Here is a 16341-nt window from a genome sequence, read left to right as displayed (position 1 = left end):
GTATGGAATAAACCACCCAGGATGTGAGATGATTTGATTGCTGAGGATGAGCGCTTAGTAGGTTTCCATTCTACAACCCTCCTTGCATTTCGCTTTGCAGCTGAATCTCCCTGCAGATTATGATGTCACAGCGGAGTGGAAATAAAATGAGCCCTTCATCTGGAGCCAGGGATCACGAACAGGATTAAGTGCATCTAGGTGGTGGTGGTGGTGGCAAGTGAATGCTCAGGAACAGTAGGTCTGATCTCCTTGCAGCCCCGATGGCATCTCCTCAACAGACCTGGCAGGAACTGAAATGACTCTTATGGATATTTGCATTCTGAAGATCAATGATGAGGCATCGATGATGAGAGACATTTTGCTCTACCAAAGCTTGTTTTCCCTCCTTAGGTGAGACTATTTTGGTGGTCAATTATTGGTACTGCAGCTGTTGATTCAACAGGTCTCAGTTTGAGAAAGTAATTTTCAGAAAAGTTGTAATGTGCAAATGATAGTTGAAAGAAACGGTTATTGGTAGTAAATGAGTCATTGGGTTGTAACCTTTTCTGGCCAGAGAAAGTGGACTAAAAAAGTCCTAGATCCATAGCATGCATAATGCTAACTTAGCTGTCACTATGGAGAGAAAGTCCTGTCAAATGTAATAAGAAAAACATTATTGTGTAATTGTAGACTAATCTGGTTTGCGCTCTATATTAAGATACATTCATTCTTTGATACTGCTATTATCACTAATGTTACTAAAAGAGATGAATATCTTTTCCTCTAGCCTGCCCTAAATAATCAACTGGCAAGATGAAGGTGAAATGGACAAAACTGGGCATGGTTGTCTTCTTTCTGCTCTCTGTGGTCATGACTTGCTGCTTCATATGGCAATATAGGATGCCAAAGTTGAAGACAGGTAAGTAATTCTTTTAATATTCCCCTTGGCAACAGATTCCTTAAAAAAAAAAATAGATATTCCAGCAACAAAAGTTGGCACACATAATACACCCATGCACAGATTTCAAGACATACAGTAAGACTTTAAAATCTAGAACTACATTTGGACATTTGGCTTTCTTAGCCTCTTTGGCTTAATTGCTCATTTGCAGGGGCTGTGACAGGATTACACAAAGCTGGACATAGTAGCAGTGGGATTACCAGCCCCTTTAAAGCAGGCTTTAACTCCTGGTGAGGGGGATAGGAAGGGAGGATGGGGCTGAGAAGTTGTGGGCATTCCTGAATGGCACAAGTCCTGACAACAGCGACTTCCATTGATGATGCTGTGTACATGACATAAATCTTCATTTGGCTGAGAGAGAGCACAATGTTCCAGACCACAGCCTAGGTTGTACCTATCTGTTTGTGTCAACACCCCAGTACTGTTTTACAACCAAATGGATGACATATTGACAGCACTTGATAATGATAAAGACAAACAAAGATACAGTACTCTGTTGGATACAGTTTCACTATATGACAATGTTTTCCAAAGTGGGATACAGTTTCACTATATGATGATGTTTTCCAAAGTGGAAGAAAACTTGGTTCACTCTCTTCAGCTGTGTGTTCAGCTCTTCTTGGGGTGAATTTGCTTGTCTACATGGTGTGTGAATTTGTCCAGTCATACATTTGTCCAGTCTCTGGTAAAATGGGCATAGTCCAAAAATAAAATGCCCACTTTCTTCACACAGCTGAATGAACATGCTCACATAGATGTGAATGGAAGGTGGGAAGTGGCCAATCACTGTAAACAATGGTCCTTGTGTTCACTGGCAGAAAGTAAAGATACACAAAATTTCATGCACAGGACATCCCTAAAACTGACAATTTAAACTGCCCAAAGAGATGTTGAACACTTTCTTTTCCCCAGGCAAACAGTTTATTTAATGAGCATGGATTGGACTTAAACAAAACTGTTAAGATTTATTGCAAAAAGGACAAAAAGCTGTTCCATAAGCAATATCTTTGAATGGGTCTTGTACTATTGTACAAGACTATGTACTATTTTAACCTTTATTTATCCAGGAAAGGTTTGCTGACTACCCATACTCTTTTTCAGCAATGCCCTATATCAAATGTATACACATTCACAGGAGCTTCCCTGTACAACCAGTTTTCTACTGCTGGCCACTGAGAATCTCCAGTGGTTTACATGCTACCATGAGTGATAGTCCTTGTGTGTTTCATAAATTATGTATGATGCCCCATCAGTGACTTCCCCTTTCCATGTATCTGCAGAAGTGGTTGTAAAAGAGGAAGTGATAGAGGAGAAGATGTGCCCTCGCTTCCCTGAGCCTGTGTCCTTGCAACATCCCATTGCTGCGCTGAAGGAGGCCTTAGAACAGGTGAATCTCTGCTTGTAGAATGCTGAAACTTTCAACAAGTTTTTTAACAATAGTATTTTCAATCATCTAGATATTTCATTTATTAGCATTGTACTGTCTTAGTAATATACAACATACTTTTTGATCTCTCATAATAGGTAGATGCACTCCTGAGGTCAAGCCTTCACAAAACCAGGCTACCAGCAATATCAGCCATTGTGGTTTTAAATGACTCTGTTCTGTGGAATGGAAATTTTGGCAAGAGAAACATTAGCGACCCCTCCTCGCCTCCACCCAATGAGTACACGGTGTACAGGTGAGATGAGATTTCTAGTCATCAGTAAAAAACACACATACCCTCATATTTACTAACGGTTTGTGCTGCCGCAAATGCCATTACGCATGCAAAAATTTGTTTTTATGATTTAGTATCCTGGCATAAATCCATTTTGCTGCCGCTAAACTGGGGCGCAAACTTTTTACATTTTTCGCCACATATGTATTTTGAGGTGTGTCCCTGTTGAGGCGCAAAAGTGGTTAAGTGTGCATTCCTTCCACTGCAGGTGGTTTGTGAATTGGTTAGGGTCTTTTGCTTTCTTTTTTGCGACGGTTTAACAGAAGTGATGCAATTCTATCTCGGTTTCTTCAGTGCACCGGTCGTACTCCTCTCAGACCCTCTGAGGAAGCATGAACCCATGCCAAACGTCAGGGATTTTACCATCTGAATTAAACTAAATTTTAAACCTTTTTAAAGAACAAGGACAGGTTTGATCCTTTTTAGTTGATTTTTCTTAAAGTAGTTTTATCGCTAAGTGGAGGGTCAAACCAAAGACTCCACCCAAAACATTTCTTCCCCCACCACCATGGGACCGCATGGACTGTTGGAGCAAAAATGCGGACCAGGAGTCATGCCATCCCCACGTTGCTCAAACTTTTAGCAACCTTTCATCTCTTGGCCTTGGGTCTCCCAATCACTCTTGCACTATCTGGGGTACTAAAGGCAATGCTACAGTGACAAGGACAACATATCAGTTTCCCACAAACAGCAGACGAAAGCAACACCAACAAAGTTGATTTGTTTTCCACAGCAGAATTCCCAAATGTCATCGGAGCAATAGATGGAACACATGAGCCCACAATACATCTGAATATCACCACATTTACCAAAAGAGAAAACACACCTACTTCATGAATGTTCACGTTATCTACAATGCTCAATGTCTCATCACAAACCTAGTGGCCAAATTCCCTGGTTCAGCCCATGATTTCAATGAACTTTTTTGCCTCATCCACAAACTAAAAATAATTCAGTTTGGGAGAACTTGTGTCTTCTCTTCCTCACAGGCGGCTAGGTGCGATCCCAAGACTTAAATACCGCTCCATTATTCTAAATGCCTAACTGCGGCTGAATTGCAGTTAACCTCATTTGGATGACTGACAAATGATGATGAGCTGATGACAAATTACACGCTAAACTGGAAACAGTTGCGTCGGTTAATTTGTTTGCGCGTGCGTCTTAGTAAATATGGGGGATAGTCTGCAGAAAAGATTACTGTGTCACATTTCAGAATGAAGTCTCAGAGATAACATAAGGGAATCAATGATTTTGCCTGAATGCCAAAGGTTGTTCTGCTTATCTATCCACCCAGACATCTACAGTAGTTACCTATATTTTCCTTACTTATCCAGACAAGTTTAATAGCATCGGTCAAGAGGACCCTCAGACCTGAGAGCTGCTCAGTACAACCACAATCTTGTACAGTGCTGTTGGCCACCAAGCAACTTCACTAGATCAATCAATGTAATATAATAATGCATATGGTGTGTCTATGGTGTTTCTGAGTCAAATGTGACCTGCAAACTAATTCTTCTATTCGCATTTGATATTTGCAAGAGGCTTTAGATGGAGTTAGGATTGGGTTTAACGGATAGGATTTGTTCGCCATACATGAGACTGAAGTGATTGAACCACTCACTAAATTGAGTGCTTACATCTCTGCGAAAGCAATAGGGAAGCTATGTGTTGTTAAATCAGTATACATATATTCAATTAAAATGAGTAATGTATTCTGAGTGGAATACATCCTCATTGATCTATGACAATGGAGCATATATAGCACATTTTCATAATGGCACAGTGAGGTTTTATGCAGTGTCTGTAATACTACAGAAAAGGAATGACGGTGCTGTGGGTGTTTAGTTATATTTGTTATTTAAGATTTGGGATTCTGGGCTATATTAAAAAAAAAAAAATTGCAATAAAATAGGCAATAAAAAATAATATTGCCTGATGTCCATTGCTCAATATTTCCAAAATACAGATGATCACATGCTCTTAGATGTCAGTGCTAGACAAAACTCTACATATTGTCACTGTTCTCTCCAAAATGTCAGCTTTTCAGAAACTAAGAGAAACAGCCTGAATTTTACCTTGACTGCCATGCATTTTTGAGTTATCCAATGGGTTTTATAGGGTCTCATAGGACCAAGAGTGGTGTAATTTTCTCAACCCATAGAGGAGCATCTAATCTTCCAAATCAACAAAATTGGAGTTGTGAATTTTTCACATCACCGCAGCAATATCTTTATGTCAGCCAATCGTACAGGCCAGTACGGTAGAGGTCACAAGCATGAGCAGGGTCCTCGCTGCAGCTTGTGGACATTCACATGCCAGGAAGTAGCTCTGTAATTTTCTAACTATAGTGGGTAAGTCAATGCATGAATTCAATATTTTGTTCAGCAATTCTCTTAGTTCTTAGTTACAACAACACTGTGCTACCACAGCACTTAGGGGTTAACAGGCGGATGCATACCCCCACCCGCCACCCCACCCTACCCCACCCCAGCATCTAAAAACCGCTAGCGCACTTGATTTAATCACCTTCAATTGCAGAATTGCTAGCCTCTCCAAGATCTTTCCCACATTGATGCTGTACAAGCTGTGGGAGGATGGCAAGGTGGACTCTTTGGATGACCCACTGGAGAAGTATGCAGAGAACTTCACTATCAAGAACCCACTGGGGAAAAGCAGGGTGCCATCCACAGGGCCAGCACCCTTCTCGGCCAGGGCCCAAGGCACCCACTCTCCATCACTCACCCTTCGCAGGATGGCCAGCCAACTATCTGGTAAACACACAATTGCACAATTCATTTTATACACATGGTGGCCATGTTTGATTTATACATCACATTCAGGGTGGGAAACCTTACCTGGAGGATATCAAAGCAGGTGGAAACAGATGAAAAATATTCATCAAAATTATTCTTCAGTATTATGGAGGGATAAGCAGAGCTGGAGAAGGTACAAATCAAAGGCTACAGCAACCAGGATTGAAGGAACATCCATGATGATCCAAAACATTAGCTAATGTTAGCAGTCAGCTACTTGATGTGGTATAATGTTACATTTAGGTTAGGATTGCATCCCTGGGTCCATCTTGTTGTTTGGTGGTGTATTTTTCTTATTCCCATGGATAAGTGGCCAAACATAACGTTACGTAAAGATATTTGCAGCACAGCTATAGTGGAGTTTAATAGGAGAAAAAATTTCAATGATCTAAAACATCAACTGTAAACATTAGGCTTGGTGTCAACCCCTCAGAATTGTGGAAAAGGGGCTTCTTTCTAGACTCACCATTTTGCACCAATATTCAACAAACATACAGACCAATTTTTCCACCAACAGTAACCTCAACAGACACATGACCGCTGTGCTGTTAAATTTACAGAACAGGCTGCATATGTGTGTGTGCTATGTGGTGTTTTGAGTAAGGGACACCACTCTCTTTTTTTTGGCTTAAAACTCTTGCTGTCTTGCCGTTAATATTGCTATCATTATTATTACAATTATTATTATCATTATTATCATTAAAACCCAGGGGGATGCAATAAGTCTAGGCCAGTTCCTTTGAAAGGCATTCTGGGAAATGTAGGAAATCACTAACAAAGAGAAGTAGATGAGGCAGGTTGAGGGAAAGTGGATACAACAAAAAGGTAACTCACAACACTTTATCACAAAAAGCAAGGAATGCATTGAATTCCATCTGCATTCCACGAGTATGGTGTAGGCTAAATTAAAGGATAAGGCTGGTGTTTTTTAATGCATTTCTTACCGTCAACAAATCCTGTGAAGATAACAAAAGCAGCAATGAATTTGTTTTGCTAACAAGTCTCCTCCATGTAGCCGATGCCCAATAAAGCCATGTCTCAGCAGCCATAGAACTCCATTGTATTAAAAAAACGATTAAAAACACGTCAAAGAGCCATGCTGTTGCTCTGGGCAGCATATTTCATCATCGCGATGCACCAGGCCAGCCGACTTTTTCCTCAAACAACTTAATAAGCCGACCGTAAACATGTTTTCCATCTCAGGAAAGTAGTTCTGTAGCACCGAAAATAGTCCCCGGCGTAATGAAGAATTTGTTCCCATTTGAATTTGATTTGGTAATAACTACAACAGCCTGACTTTTCATGGTAACAGTTAGCGATTTTTAAAATTGAAACTATGTCTTTTTGAGCTGTATTTAAAGGTTTTTAGCTTACAATTGGAGCCAATGTCTTCCGGTTTGAAGGCTAAGAACGGTACGTGGGAAGTCGGAAAGTAATGGGAGTAGAGCAAACGCATTGTTGATTTTGTTATTTTCATAGGATTTATTGACAGTAAGAAATGCATTAAAAAACACCAGCGTTATCCTTTTAACTTGTCCGCTGTATGAAAAAGTGAGTATTGTTCAAAGACAACTGAATGAGATAAATGATTAATGGCACTTATGCCATGAGGCTTGAAATCATATGCTGTAAAACAGAATTCATAAATTCATCAATCTTGTAATTTGTTAATTACTTTTAATGTCATCAAAGAATATACATTTACACATTTTAGATATCCTGTATTTTTACACATTCAGATATAATGAATGATTACTAGGATGCAATTCTGAAATACATTGTGAGATGCCTCACCTTCAGTCACTTGCCGTGACTGTAGCCTTTGGCCAGGAGCTGATGTCGTCAGACGGTGCCCAACCTTCATCGGGTGTTTCGACCCTTAACTGTAACACCCTCCAGTTGGCAGGTCGGCAGTGGTGGCCAAATCACTGCCCATCTGCTCCTGGCCTCCAGCTCGTCTCCTCCCTTCTATTCCAAAGCCAACAAGAGGTTCGTTCTGCTGCCTCCCCCAGCCTGCGAGCTGACGTCTTCCTCTCCTTTCCTGCTATTCCCAAGGCTGTGAGCATCTTCCACATCGACTGCACCGGGAATCCTCTGCATCCAACCTCGACTGGGAATAGCCAGGCCTGCCACCCTTTATCCTTACATTCTTGGACCAGATCCTGGTACTTGGTGGCTTTCCTTTCGTCACACACCTTCCCTCCCATGGGACAGTCAGTTCGATCAGGATTATCTTCCTTGCCTGCTCTGACCAGATGACCACGTCCGGCCTCAGGGATGTTTGAACGACTGGGGGGAACTGCAGCTTACTTGCCAAGTCCACCCTCATCTCCCACCCTTGTGCCTTTTGAAGGATGTTGCTCCTGGTCTTTCTGGGGGCAGAGGGCTTCTCCCCCGCCCTGATCAACTGGATGGATGGTTCTGGTGTCCCATGGGTTTGCAGTTTCTTGCACCTCTCCTGCTCCAAGATGTTCACTAGAGCCAGGAGCACTTTGTCATGCTGCCACCTGTATTTCCGTTGGGTGAGTGCGGTGTTGCAACCTGACAGGATGTGGGCCATTGTGCCTGTCTTTCCACAGAGCTTGCACAGTGGATCTTCTCTCAACCCCCATCTGTGCAGATTTGCTGGTGATGGGAGGGTGTCGTATACCGATCGCAGCAGAAAAGAAATCTGGAAGGGCTCCAGCTTCCAGAGTTCGGCCCATGAGACTTTCCTCTTTGGGAAGTCCCACTTTGTCCAAGCTCCCTGAGATGCCAGTTCCACTGCTCTTGCCCTCCGACTTTCCCCCTCCAGATGTCGTACCTCGGCCTGGATCATCTCTCTCCTCTCTCCTGCATCTGCTTTTCCCCATTACTGGAAGTGGATGGTTCTGAGCCCCTGTCTTCCCGTGCATGGGTTCCCAATGATGTCCTTCAACTTAAGTGCACTTAAGTTGCCTACTTTGCTACCTAAAACTAAAAACAGAGGATTGATCTTGAGGCAATACTGGCATCTTTTTTGGCTAGTTACTGTACTTTATTTACCTGAGTGGCATCTTAAATTAGAAAAAAAAAGTCTGGGGTGGGGGAGGTCCTCCTGAGTGCTGCATTGACTTTCCTATAATAGAAAAAAATCAAGCATCAGAATTGTAGAAAACAGCAAGCAAAAAACTACAATTTTTCCATCATAATTATAAGGTTGAAGGTTGAATATTTTTTGGTGCTGTTTTCTTGCTTCGGTATGAATGAAAGTCAGTAAACTTACCACTAATTCACTCACATCTATTTAAAAAGACAAAAACAATTTTAAAAATAAATCTTAAAAACAATTGCTAGCCTAATAGGTTTGTGATTCCAATAGTGTATCTTGCCTGTTGATTTCATTATTTCACTTCTTGAAGTGGTGTATACATATTTTATAACAAAGCTATGACATTGCAGTTAATGGGTGGTTCCACTTCCTATCACCCCATTGTGTCACAGTGGCAGTGTGGCAGCAGTGTGTGAACTAAGCACATGGGGTCAAAATCTAGGTCTATATTCTCATACTGGAGACTGTGTAATATTTGTTCAGGACACGTCCCTACTACCCAATACAGCACCTTACCTAACCTTGGCTTACATCATGAATAGCAAGAGAATCTATAATTAGGAATGAGCTGGTCTCTAAAGATAGAACTAATCAGCTCTCAGGTCTCAGACTGAAATGGTGGGATTAAAAGAGGAGGAAGCCCTGCTCTAAAAAAGAAGAGTTGACAGTATACTGACCTTTAATGTTCTTAATTTATTCAGTTGGAAAGGAGAGAGATGGAGACACAGGAGAGGACGTTTTTGTGGGAATCCTTGGCAATGAGGGCACGTGGTTTTCTGAGAAGAAGCTGAGAACTTAACAATTCCAGTCTAATCACAGCTTTAAATGGTGGACAGTGTTTAAGTTCTTACATAGTTGCATTTGACATGTTTTTTTCTCCTTGCAATTTGAGTATCGTCCTTTCATTAAACCAGCCAATACAATGCAATGAATTCATGGAGAAAACTGTACCCACAGGTTTGCTCACTAGCACTGCTTTCTTTCCCCCACATCATAAGGATTTTTCATTAAAAAGTTTCTTTTCCTACAGCATGAGTTTCTTGGATTATAAATACTTGTATTTTTACAGGTTTACCTAGAAGACTAAGGGCAACTAATCTCCTTTGGAGTGGAGATACACAGGCAGCCCTTGATTTGTTACAGGATGATGTCCTTGTGGCAAATCCAGGCACCAAGTAAGACATAATTTCCTTTTTGTGTCACTCTACTTTTGACTGTGATGACTTTAGACAGTACATGCATATCTTATGGCTAATCAGTTATCACACAAAAAAGAGGTTATGAATTCATAAATGTGTATGTTTGAATACAAAATACTAGGGCTGCCCCCGACCAAAGATTTTCCTAGTCGACTAGTAGTCGTTAGTTCAAGCCATTAGTCGACTAGTCGTCGCACATTTATGATATTAATTTAATTATTTAAACATATATATATATTTTTAAAAACACACCCAAGTCGCGGCTACTCGCGGTCAGAAACAGCGGTGAAATACACTCTGGTTCACGGGAAAAAACACACCCAAGTTGCAGCTTCTCGCGGTCAGAAACACCGGTGAAATACACTGTGGTTCACCCAAAAAAAACACACAATAGGCGTAGGCTATCAGTCGCTTGCTTTGAGCCCCGCTGCTGCACAGAGCGCTGTCCGCTTGTTTATTCAAAGTTTATTAATATTGAACGTGTCGCGTGTCCAAATTGCACCAAATCCGACACTGCACGTCCGTGGGTCCCCAGCAATACACCCGCCAAGTGCAACCCTGGTCTAATAACTTTTTAACGACAAGGCGCAGCTCCCGAATGGAGTTTGAGGGGTTTTTTGGGGGGTTTTTTTTGTTTCCTGCGACTAACTGACCAATGAAAACTTGACTAAGTCGACTAAGACTCTTCTCATCGACTAACGTTTGGTCGACTATTAGGGGGCAGCCCTACAAAATACCAAAGGGATGCTTGTGTTTAGAGGGCCAGCACATAATGCCTATTACTGTCTTTTCCCTCCCTTAGATGTCACTATAGCAATGTGGCATTTTCCTTAATGGCCAACATCTTGGCCCAGAAGGTGACTGGCTGGGACTATGAGAGCTGGGTGTCAGGCAACATCCTGGAGCAGCTGGGCATGGACGACACTGGTTTCAACATAACTCCAGCCATTAAGAGTCAAATGGCTGTGGGCGTGTACAGCAGCGGCCAACCGGCTCCCCTCTATAACCTTGGCTGGTACCGACCTGCAGGTCAAATGTACTCCACAGCAGCTGACATGGCCAAGCTGGCAATGGTTCTTCTGGGGGCGTACAGCCGGCCATTGCTTCGCCAGGATACCCTCAACACCATGCTGACCCCAGTCTTCCGTTGCCACAGTGGCTACTTTGCCAACTCCACCGGCACACCCTGGGAGATCAATGAGCAGCTGGGCTATGATGTGGTGAGGAAGGACGGCGACCTGGACGGCTACGCTGCCGCCCTCTCCCTGGTGCCACGACTCAAGCTGGGGCTGGTGATCCTGATGGCCGGGGTTCGGCCAGCGGACCAGGACCTGGTGAGCCAGGCCTACAGCTATCTCATTCCCGCCGTGGAGAGAGCGTTCAGGGATGCTCGGCGCACACTCAGGCCACCGCCCGACCCAACTCCATATGTGGGCTTTTTCACTTACAGGAATATGACTTTCTATGAGATTAAGGTGGACACAGATGGGGTGCTGGTCATGCAGCAGTTTGGGCCACAGGTGGATACAACTGTGTCGTCCAAATACCGAACCATCCGACTGGATTACCTACAAGAGAGGGTGTTCAGGGTGGTATTTGAGAGCACATACCCTTGCAAACTGAAGGTAAACAGCGCCTCAGTCTCCTTGGAGGCACAGGACAGACAACTCTTCAACTTCTACCCTTTCAGCAAGAAGGGTGTGTCGGCAGGGTTCGATTCCCCAGGACTCAACACTTACAGGGTGATCAGGATAGCTAGCAGACCATATTTTACTTCATAAAGCAAGTTTATGATTGACATCCCAGACTCTCTATGATTGACTGAAACTGGGGGATTGTGTCAAGGATAAATGCACTCAGAAACTCTTTTGCTATGTGGATCAGTTTATCTTTATTTGTGGGGTGCTTACACATGCCTATGTTTGAATGTTGTCATGCGTAATCAATGTCATGGGATGTTCTCTGCAAGCTGCAGCTAATGTAGTTTGTCTTAACTTGTATCTTTTCTATCCTGTGTCATATTGTTCTGGTCTCTAATACCCATTTTATAATTTTCTCTTGTCTATGCTTGTGAATTTTCAGAAGTTATTGTTCTGCTGAACGTAAAACACAAACACGAAACTGTGTTACACTCATTGTTATATTAACATGTTTGCAAAGAGGTGTTGGATCAGTGGAAAATGTGGCAACATCAGACAAAGTCCACTTAAACCTTTAAGTGCCTACAATGTGACCTTGTAAGAGAAAAAGCCCTGGTGTGATTGTTTAAGCTCTGCGGGTGAAATGTCAAGTGCTGATCCATCCCCTTAAGTTCCCCTGACTGAAATCCACCAGTGATGATGCACTGCAGGCAAGCATCTGTGTTGTTAAGATGTTGTCTATCATAAATACAAAGATAAGTCACAAAATTTTACCGGTGAATATAAATCTCATACTATACATTTATGTAAGTGTTTTTCATTTGAATAACAACTTAAAGTTGTGCTTGCAAATTATATTGTGCATGCAAATGTTAAAATATACATGTTCACAGTAATATTAATACACTAATATTATAATATAATGTATTGCTACATATAGAATGATGTCATATGCAGCTTGTTCATCAGAATTGTAATTTCTCCTTTGGTATAAGATTAGCCATCATGACTATTAGCCATGAGAGCTAATTGTGTTGGATGACAGTCTGAAGGTATATTTTGTATGTTTGAAACTGCTCTGCAGTATAAACATGCATTGGAAGCTTAGTGGATGCACCCACTGACGGCAACTGATTTGTCATCAGGTTTCACCGTGTTCACTATTGATATATTGATTGATATCACTATTGACGTACCTGCTTTACATACGTACTATTGACGTACCCACATACATCAGTATAGTCCATGTCCACATCTAGATATCTTGGTAGGCCTATTTAACCAACAAACAAAATTTATTGACTGTGAAAGTAAACAGACTCTGTTTTTTTTTAATCATTAGATAACTTGTGAGGCTGGAATGAATTATACTGTGTCAGAGCAATCAAGAACATGAATTTAGTGTTTTGATTTGGGAGAGGGGCAGAATATGTTTCATTCTCCTTTGCCTCTTGCAGATAAAAATGCTTTTTGAAACCTTAGCTCTGTCATGCAGTTGATCCATGTATCAAGGGATCTGATGATGAATTTTTGATTACTGATATTTGATTAATTCAATCTTTATGTTTGCACGTTTAAATATTGGGCCACTAAAGATTTCCCTTCCCACAGACTCCCCTGAACCTTTGGAAATTATTTAAACATAATCTTTTAATTCCCTTTTTTTCCAAGGGACAAATTGTCAATGGAGCGAGCTGTAATTTATTGGCCTGTTCAGCCTTCAGCACAAAGATGTGCCGTTTTAAAGAGATGTTATTAATATATGTTGTATATTATATTATATTTATATGTATGTTGAAAAGTAACACAAATATGTGTTGTCCTAAACTAGACACATGGATGTGTTGAAAATACAACTTATGAACAGTGTGCAAAGAATTATTCCCGAACACTATGAAAAGGAACCACAATCTACCTAACATAATCTTGACAAAGGTGAGCAAGAGATGAATTATTACCATTCAGCTAATAGGTGTTATCTATTTGAGGACATATTATCATGTGTGTACAGTACAGATTACTTTGTGTCAGCAACATGAATATAAAACCCATAATTCTGCTTTCTACTTGTCAACAGCGTGGGACAATAACAAAGCTTTTATGGCATCATAAATCTGTGATGATCTGTTGTTCATCATTAACTAGCCTTCAAGCCTAGCCCATCACTTGTATCAGACAAACCCTTTATAAATAGTGAGGAAATGCTGTGTACAAACCACAGCCGAGAGAGATACCGCAAGAGGAGCAAGTGAAAAAGAAATTAATTACACCAGCAAAAAAAAGCAGCAAGATGAAGACTACCATCTGCATCTCCCTTTTACTTGTAGCTTTGTGCCAGCTGTCCAGTGCTGTAACAGTCACGGTAAGAACACACCTTACAGAAAACTTTAATGGGACCTGGAAAGGAATTTGCTATGTTATTTGTTCAATGGTTGTTTCATTCCTCATCAATATCCTTGTACATTATGCTTTTAGCAGTAGAGGCTTTTTAATAATTACAGTATCTTGGCTTTTGGCAAGGCAATTTTGGCTTGGCAATCTTTAAAACAGCCACCATAACAAGGATACAATGTGTTATTCTTCACTGTGGTATCACTTTCAACATACAGTATAAGGGATGATTATCTAGCATAATCAATACCATACATTTACATATCAAGTCAAGTACATTTATTTATATAGCCCTTTATCACAAGCATGTCTCAAAGGACTTAACAGAAAATGAGCCTGACTAGGTCTGACTGATCAACAATCAATCACAGAACAAAATGATTCGAGACAGTATGCAACAAATAAAACACAAGGAAACAAAACAAAACACAATACACAAAATAGCATGTTGAAGAGACATAACCTAACCTACCTAGCTGACCTAGCCTACCTGGCACCACCAACCTTAGACCTTCAGTGAAGATAAAGAAAAACTCACAAGAAAAAAACATATTAGGAAAAAATAGAGAAACCTTGGGTGGGCCAATTTGAAGAGAGATGTGGCTGAGCGTAGGTGCCAGGACAAAACAATAAAATGGACAATAACATGGACAAATATAGCTGCAAGCGGCCATGAAAGGGATTCATGCCTTTACTGACTGGTAATAATATGGAAAAGATTTACGGTGCCACCAACTTGAACCCCTAATTACAATGTAAACTGCAGAAATGGGTTTGGTTATCTATCAATGAGTTTCTTAAATTTAATTTAAAATATGTTGTTTATATTGTTTGTAATGCGGAAAATGTACAAATGCAATTTTTTTTAACATGTTTATTCCAACAGAAATTGTTGATAAAGAAAACTTTTTCTTAATTAAAGTAACATTTGTAGCCACAAAAAACAAAAAAGCCTATCAGAAAAAACTGTTTAGCAAAAAATTCAAAATGGCGGAAAATCCATCCAGACAGACTAGTGGTTCTGAAGCAAATTTGTAGAGTGAAGACAGCTGGATATGTGTAGCAAGTGTTGTGTATTGGACTTACGCTGTAGGAGTTATGGCATTTCACTTTAACGCTGCTTTTCAGTTAACAGTATCTCATTTCTTCGTAGGAGGGAGACTACAAATTCTCTCTGCAGTCGGTGAAGAAACTGGGGGCTCTGATGAATGGAAATGAAGCCTCAGCAGAGCAGAACCTCCACTTGGTAGAAGCCAAAGCAATGGCTGTATGTGCCAATCCCTCTCTGCCCAAGGAGTTTGAACCTCTCTGTCAAGACAAAGATGCTGGAGCATCCCTGACCAGGCTGGGTAGATACTGTTTTGTTTAAAAATATTTTTTTAGCGGTTTGCTGATTTAAGCAAGGCAGTGTAAATCATTGGGCAGGGGACCAAGACAGGGAGGTGAAGGGATTGGGCTAAATGGGTTGAGTTAGTCTTCATGGTTGATGTCTCAGCCAGCACTGCATCAGTCTAAGTGGCAGGATAATCAATTGCCTAAAAAATATTATTCCTTTTGTCTTGAAAGGGATGGTTAAGGCTTCAATCGGCAACTTTGCACTTTGATGGCCCCATGTGGCAGCGAGATATACCTGTTTGAATTTCTTAAAGTTTGAAAAACTGCATTACCCAGAAATAATGTAACGTACGCTAGTAAACTGCGCACTCCTCAGACATTAATGTCTTCTTCTCGCTCGCTGCTAATTAGGAGACACTTTTGGATTTCAATCTTCAATTTGGATTTGTCACTTTCTGTGTGTGGAGAAGATTTGACACCAGAAATTAATTTGGGCAAACAGGACAAATCTACTTAAAGGGGATGGGACGTTCTTTTCTGCAGCCCCACTTTGTAATTTAGGCTAAAAAGATGGGTGTATTTTTACATAAAAAATCTTGCCTCATGCAGCTTTAAAGTGTGCCTACTACTAAAGTGGGCTCTTAGTGAGATCAAATATTAATCAAAACAATCTAACTGATATATATATATATATATATATATATATATATATATATATATATATATATATATGTATACATCTGTCTTTTTTCAGCATTTGTGGCTGCCCATTCCGATGCCTGTGAGATCTGCGAATCCGTTGCCTGCACTGGCTGTTGAAACGGAAACCTGCACTGTTTTTTTTTAATTATTATTTGTAATCGTTTATTTGACAATAGTTTCTTGTACTACCTTCACCAAATTAATTTTTACTGATTTTGCCTATATATTAACAGAAAATTATTTTACAAAAAACCTAACCAATTACCGAGCTACATTTTTATTGGTTATATTTTCTCTACTGTTCCTCTCTTCTATGCTTTGGTGGTTGGTTATAAGCTAAGGGAGTCTCAAAGTTGCAACTGAGCAGCATATGGTCAAAGTATTTTTTTTGTATCAGTTCATTGCTGCACTAAAATATTGGGTCGCTGATTTATTGTTGAAATTTCAATAAAATATCAGAAAATCATGAAAAGGCTTTTTTTTTTCCTTGGGTGATACAATAAAAAAAACATAATGCTATTATGTAGCAG

The 16341-nt window shown here is 40.6% G+C and overlaps 2 protein-coding genes across 4 annotated transcripts; both read left to right on the top strand.

The window, feature by feature from the left end:
• The first annotated feature begins 792 nt into the window (after positions 1-792).
• lactbl1a (lactamase, beta-like 1a) lies at positions 793-11524 on the top strand. Of its 3 annotated transcripts, XM_071927358.1 has the most exons (7): positions 793-902; positions 1519-1543; positions 2250-2327; positions 2465-2622; positions 5200-5432; positions 9614-9719; positions 10546-11524. In XM_071927358.1, exons 1-7 carry the CDS (start codon positions 793-795, stop codon positions 11522-11524), a joined length of 1689 nt encoding a protein of 562 aa, XP_071783459.1. The 3 variants fall into 3 exon arrangements, with proteins under 3 accessions (XP_071783459.1, XP_071783460.1, XP_071783457.1); XM_071927359.1 differs by lacking the exon at positions 1519-1543 and having other exon boundaries at positions 793-898; positions 2224-2327; XM_071927356.1 differs by lacking the exon at positions 1519-1543 and having other exon boundaries at positions 793-898; positions 2221-2327.
• A 2149-nt stretch (positions 11525-13673) lies between these two features.
• LOC139933287 (guanylin-like) lies at positions 13674-15928 on the top strand. Its single transcript, XM_071927351.1, has 3 exons — positions 13674-13745; positions 14928-15123; positions 15864-15928. Exons 1-3 carry the CDS (start codon positions 13674-13676, stop codon positions 15926-15928), a joined length of 333 nt encoding a protein of 110 aa, XP_071783452.1.
• The last annotated feature ends 413 nt before the right edge of the window (positions 15929-16341 follow it).

The sequence above is a fragment of the Centroberyx gerrardi genome, chromosome 14 (genome assembly GCF_048128805.1).
Source record: "Centroberyx gerrardi isolate f3 chromosome 14, fCenGer3.hap1.cur.20231027, whole genome shotgun sequence".
Classification (NCBI taxonomy): domain Eukaryota; kingdom Metazoa; phylum Chordata; class Actinopteri; order Beryciformes; family Berycidae; genus Centroberyx; species Centroberyx gerrardi.
Note: the sequence above shows the minus strand (reverse complement) of the source record. Positions and strands in the feature narration are given on the sequence as shown.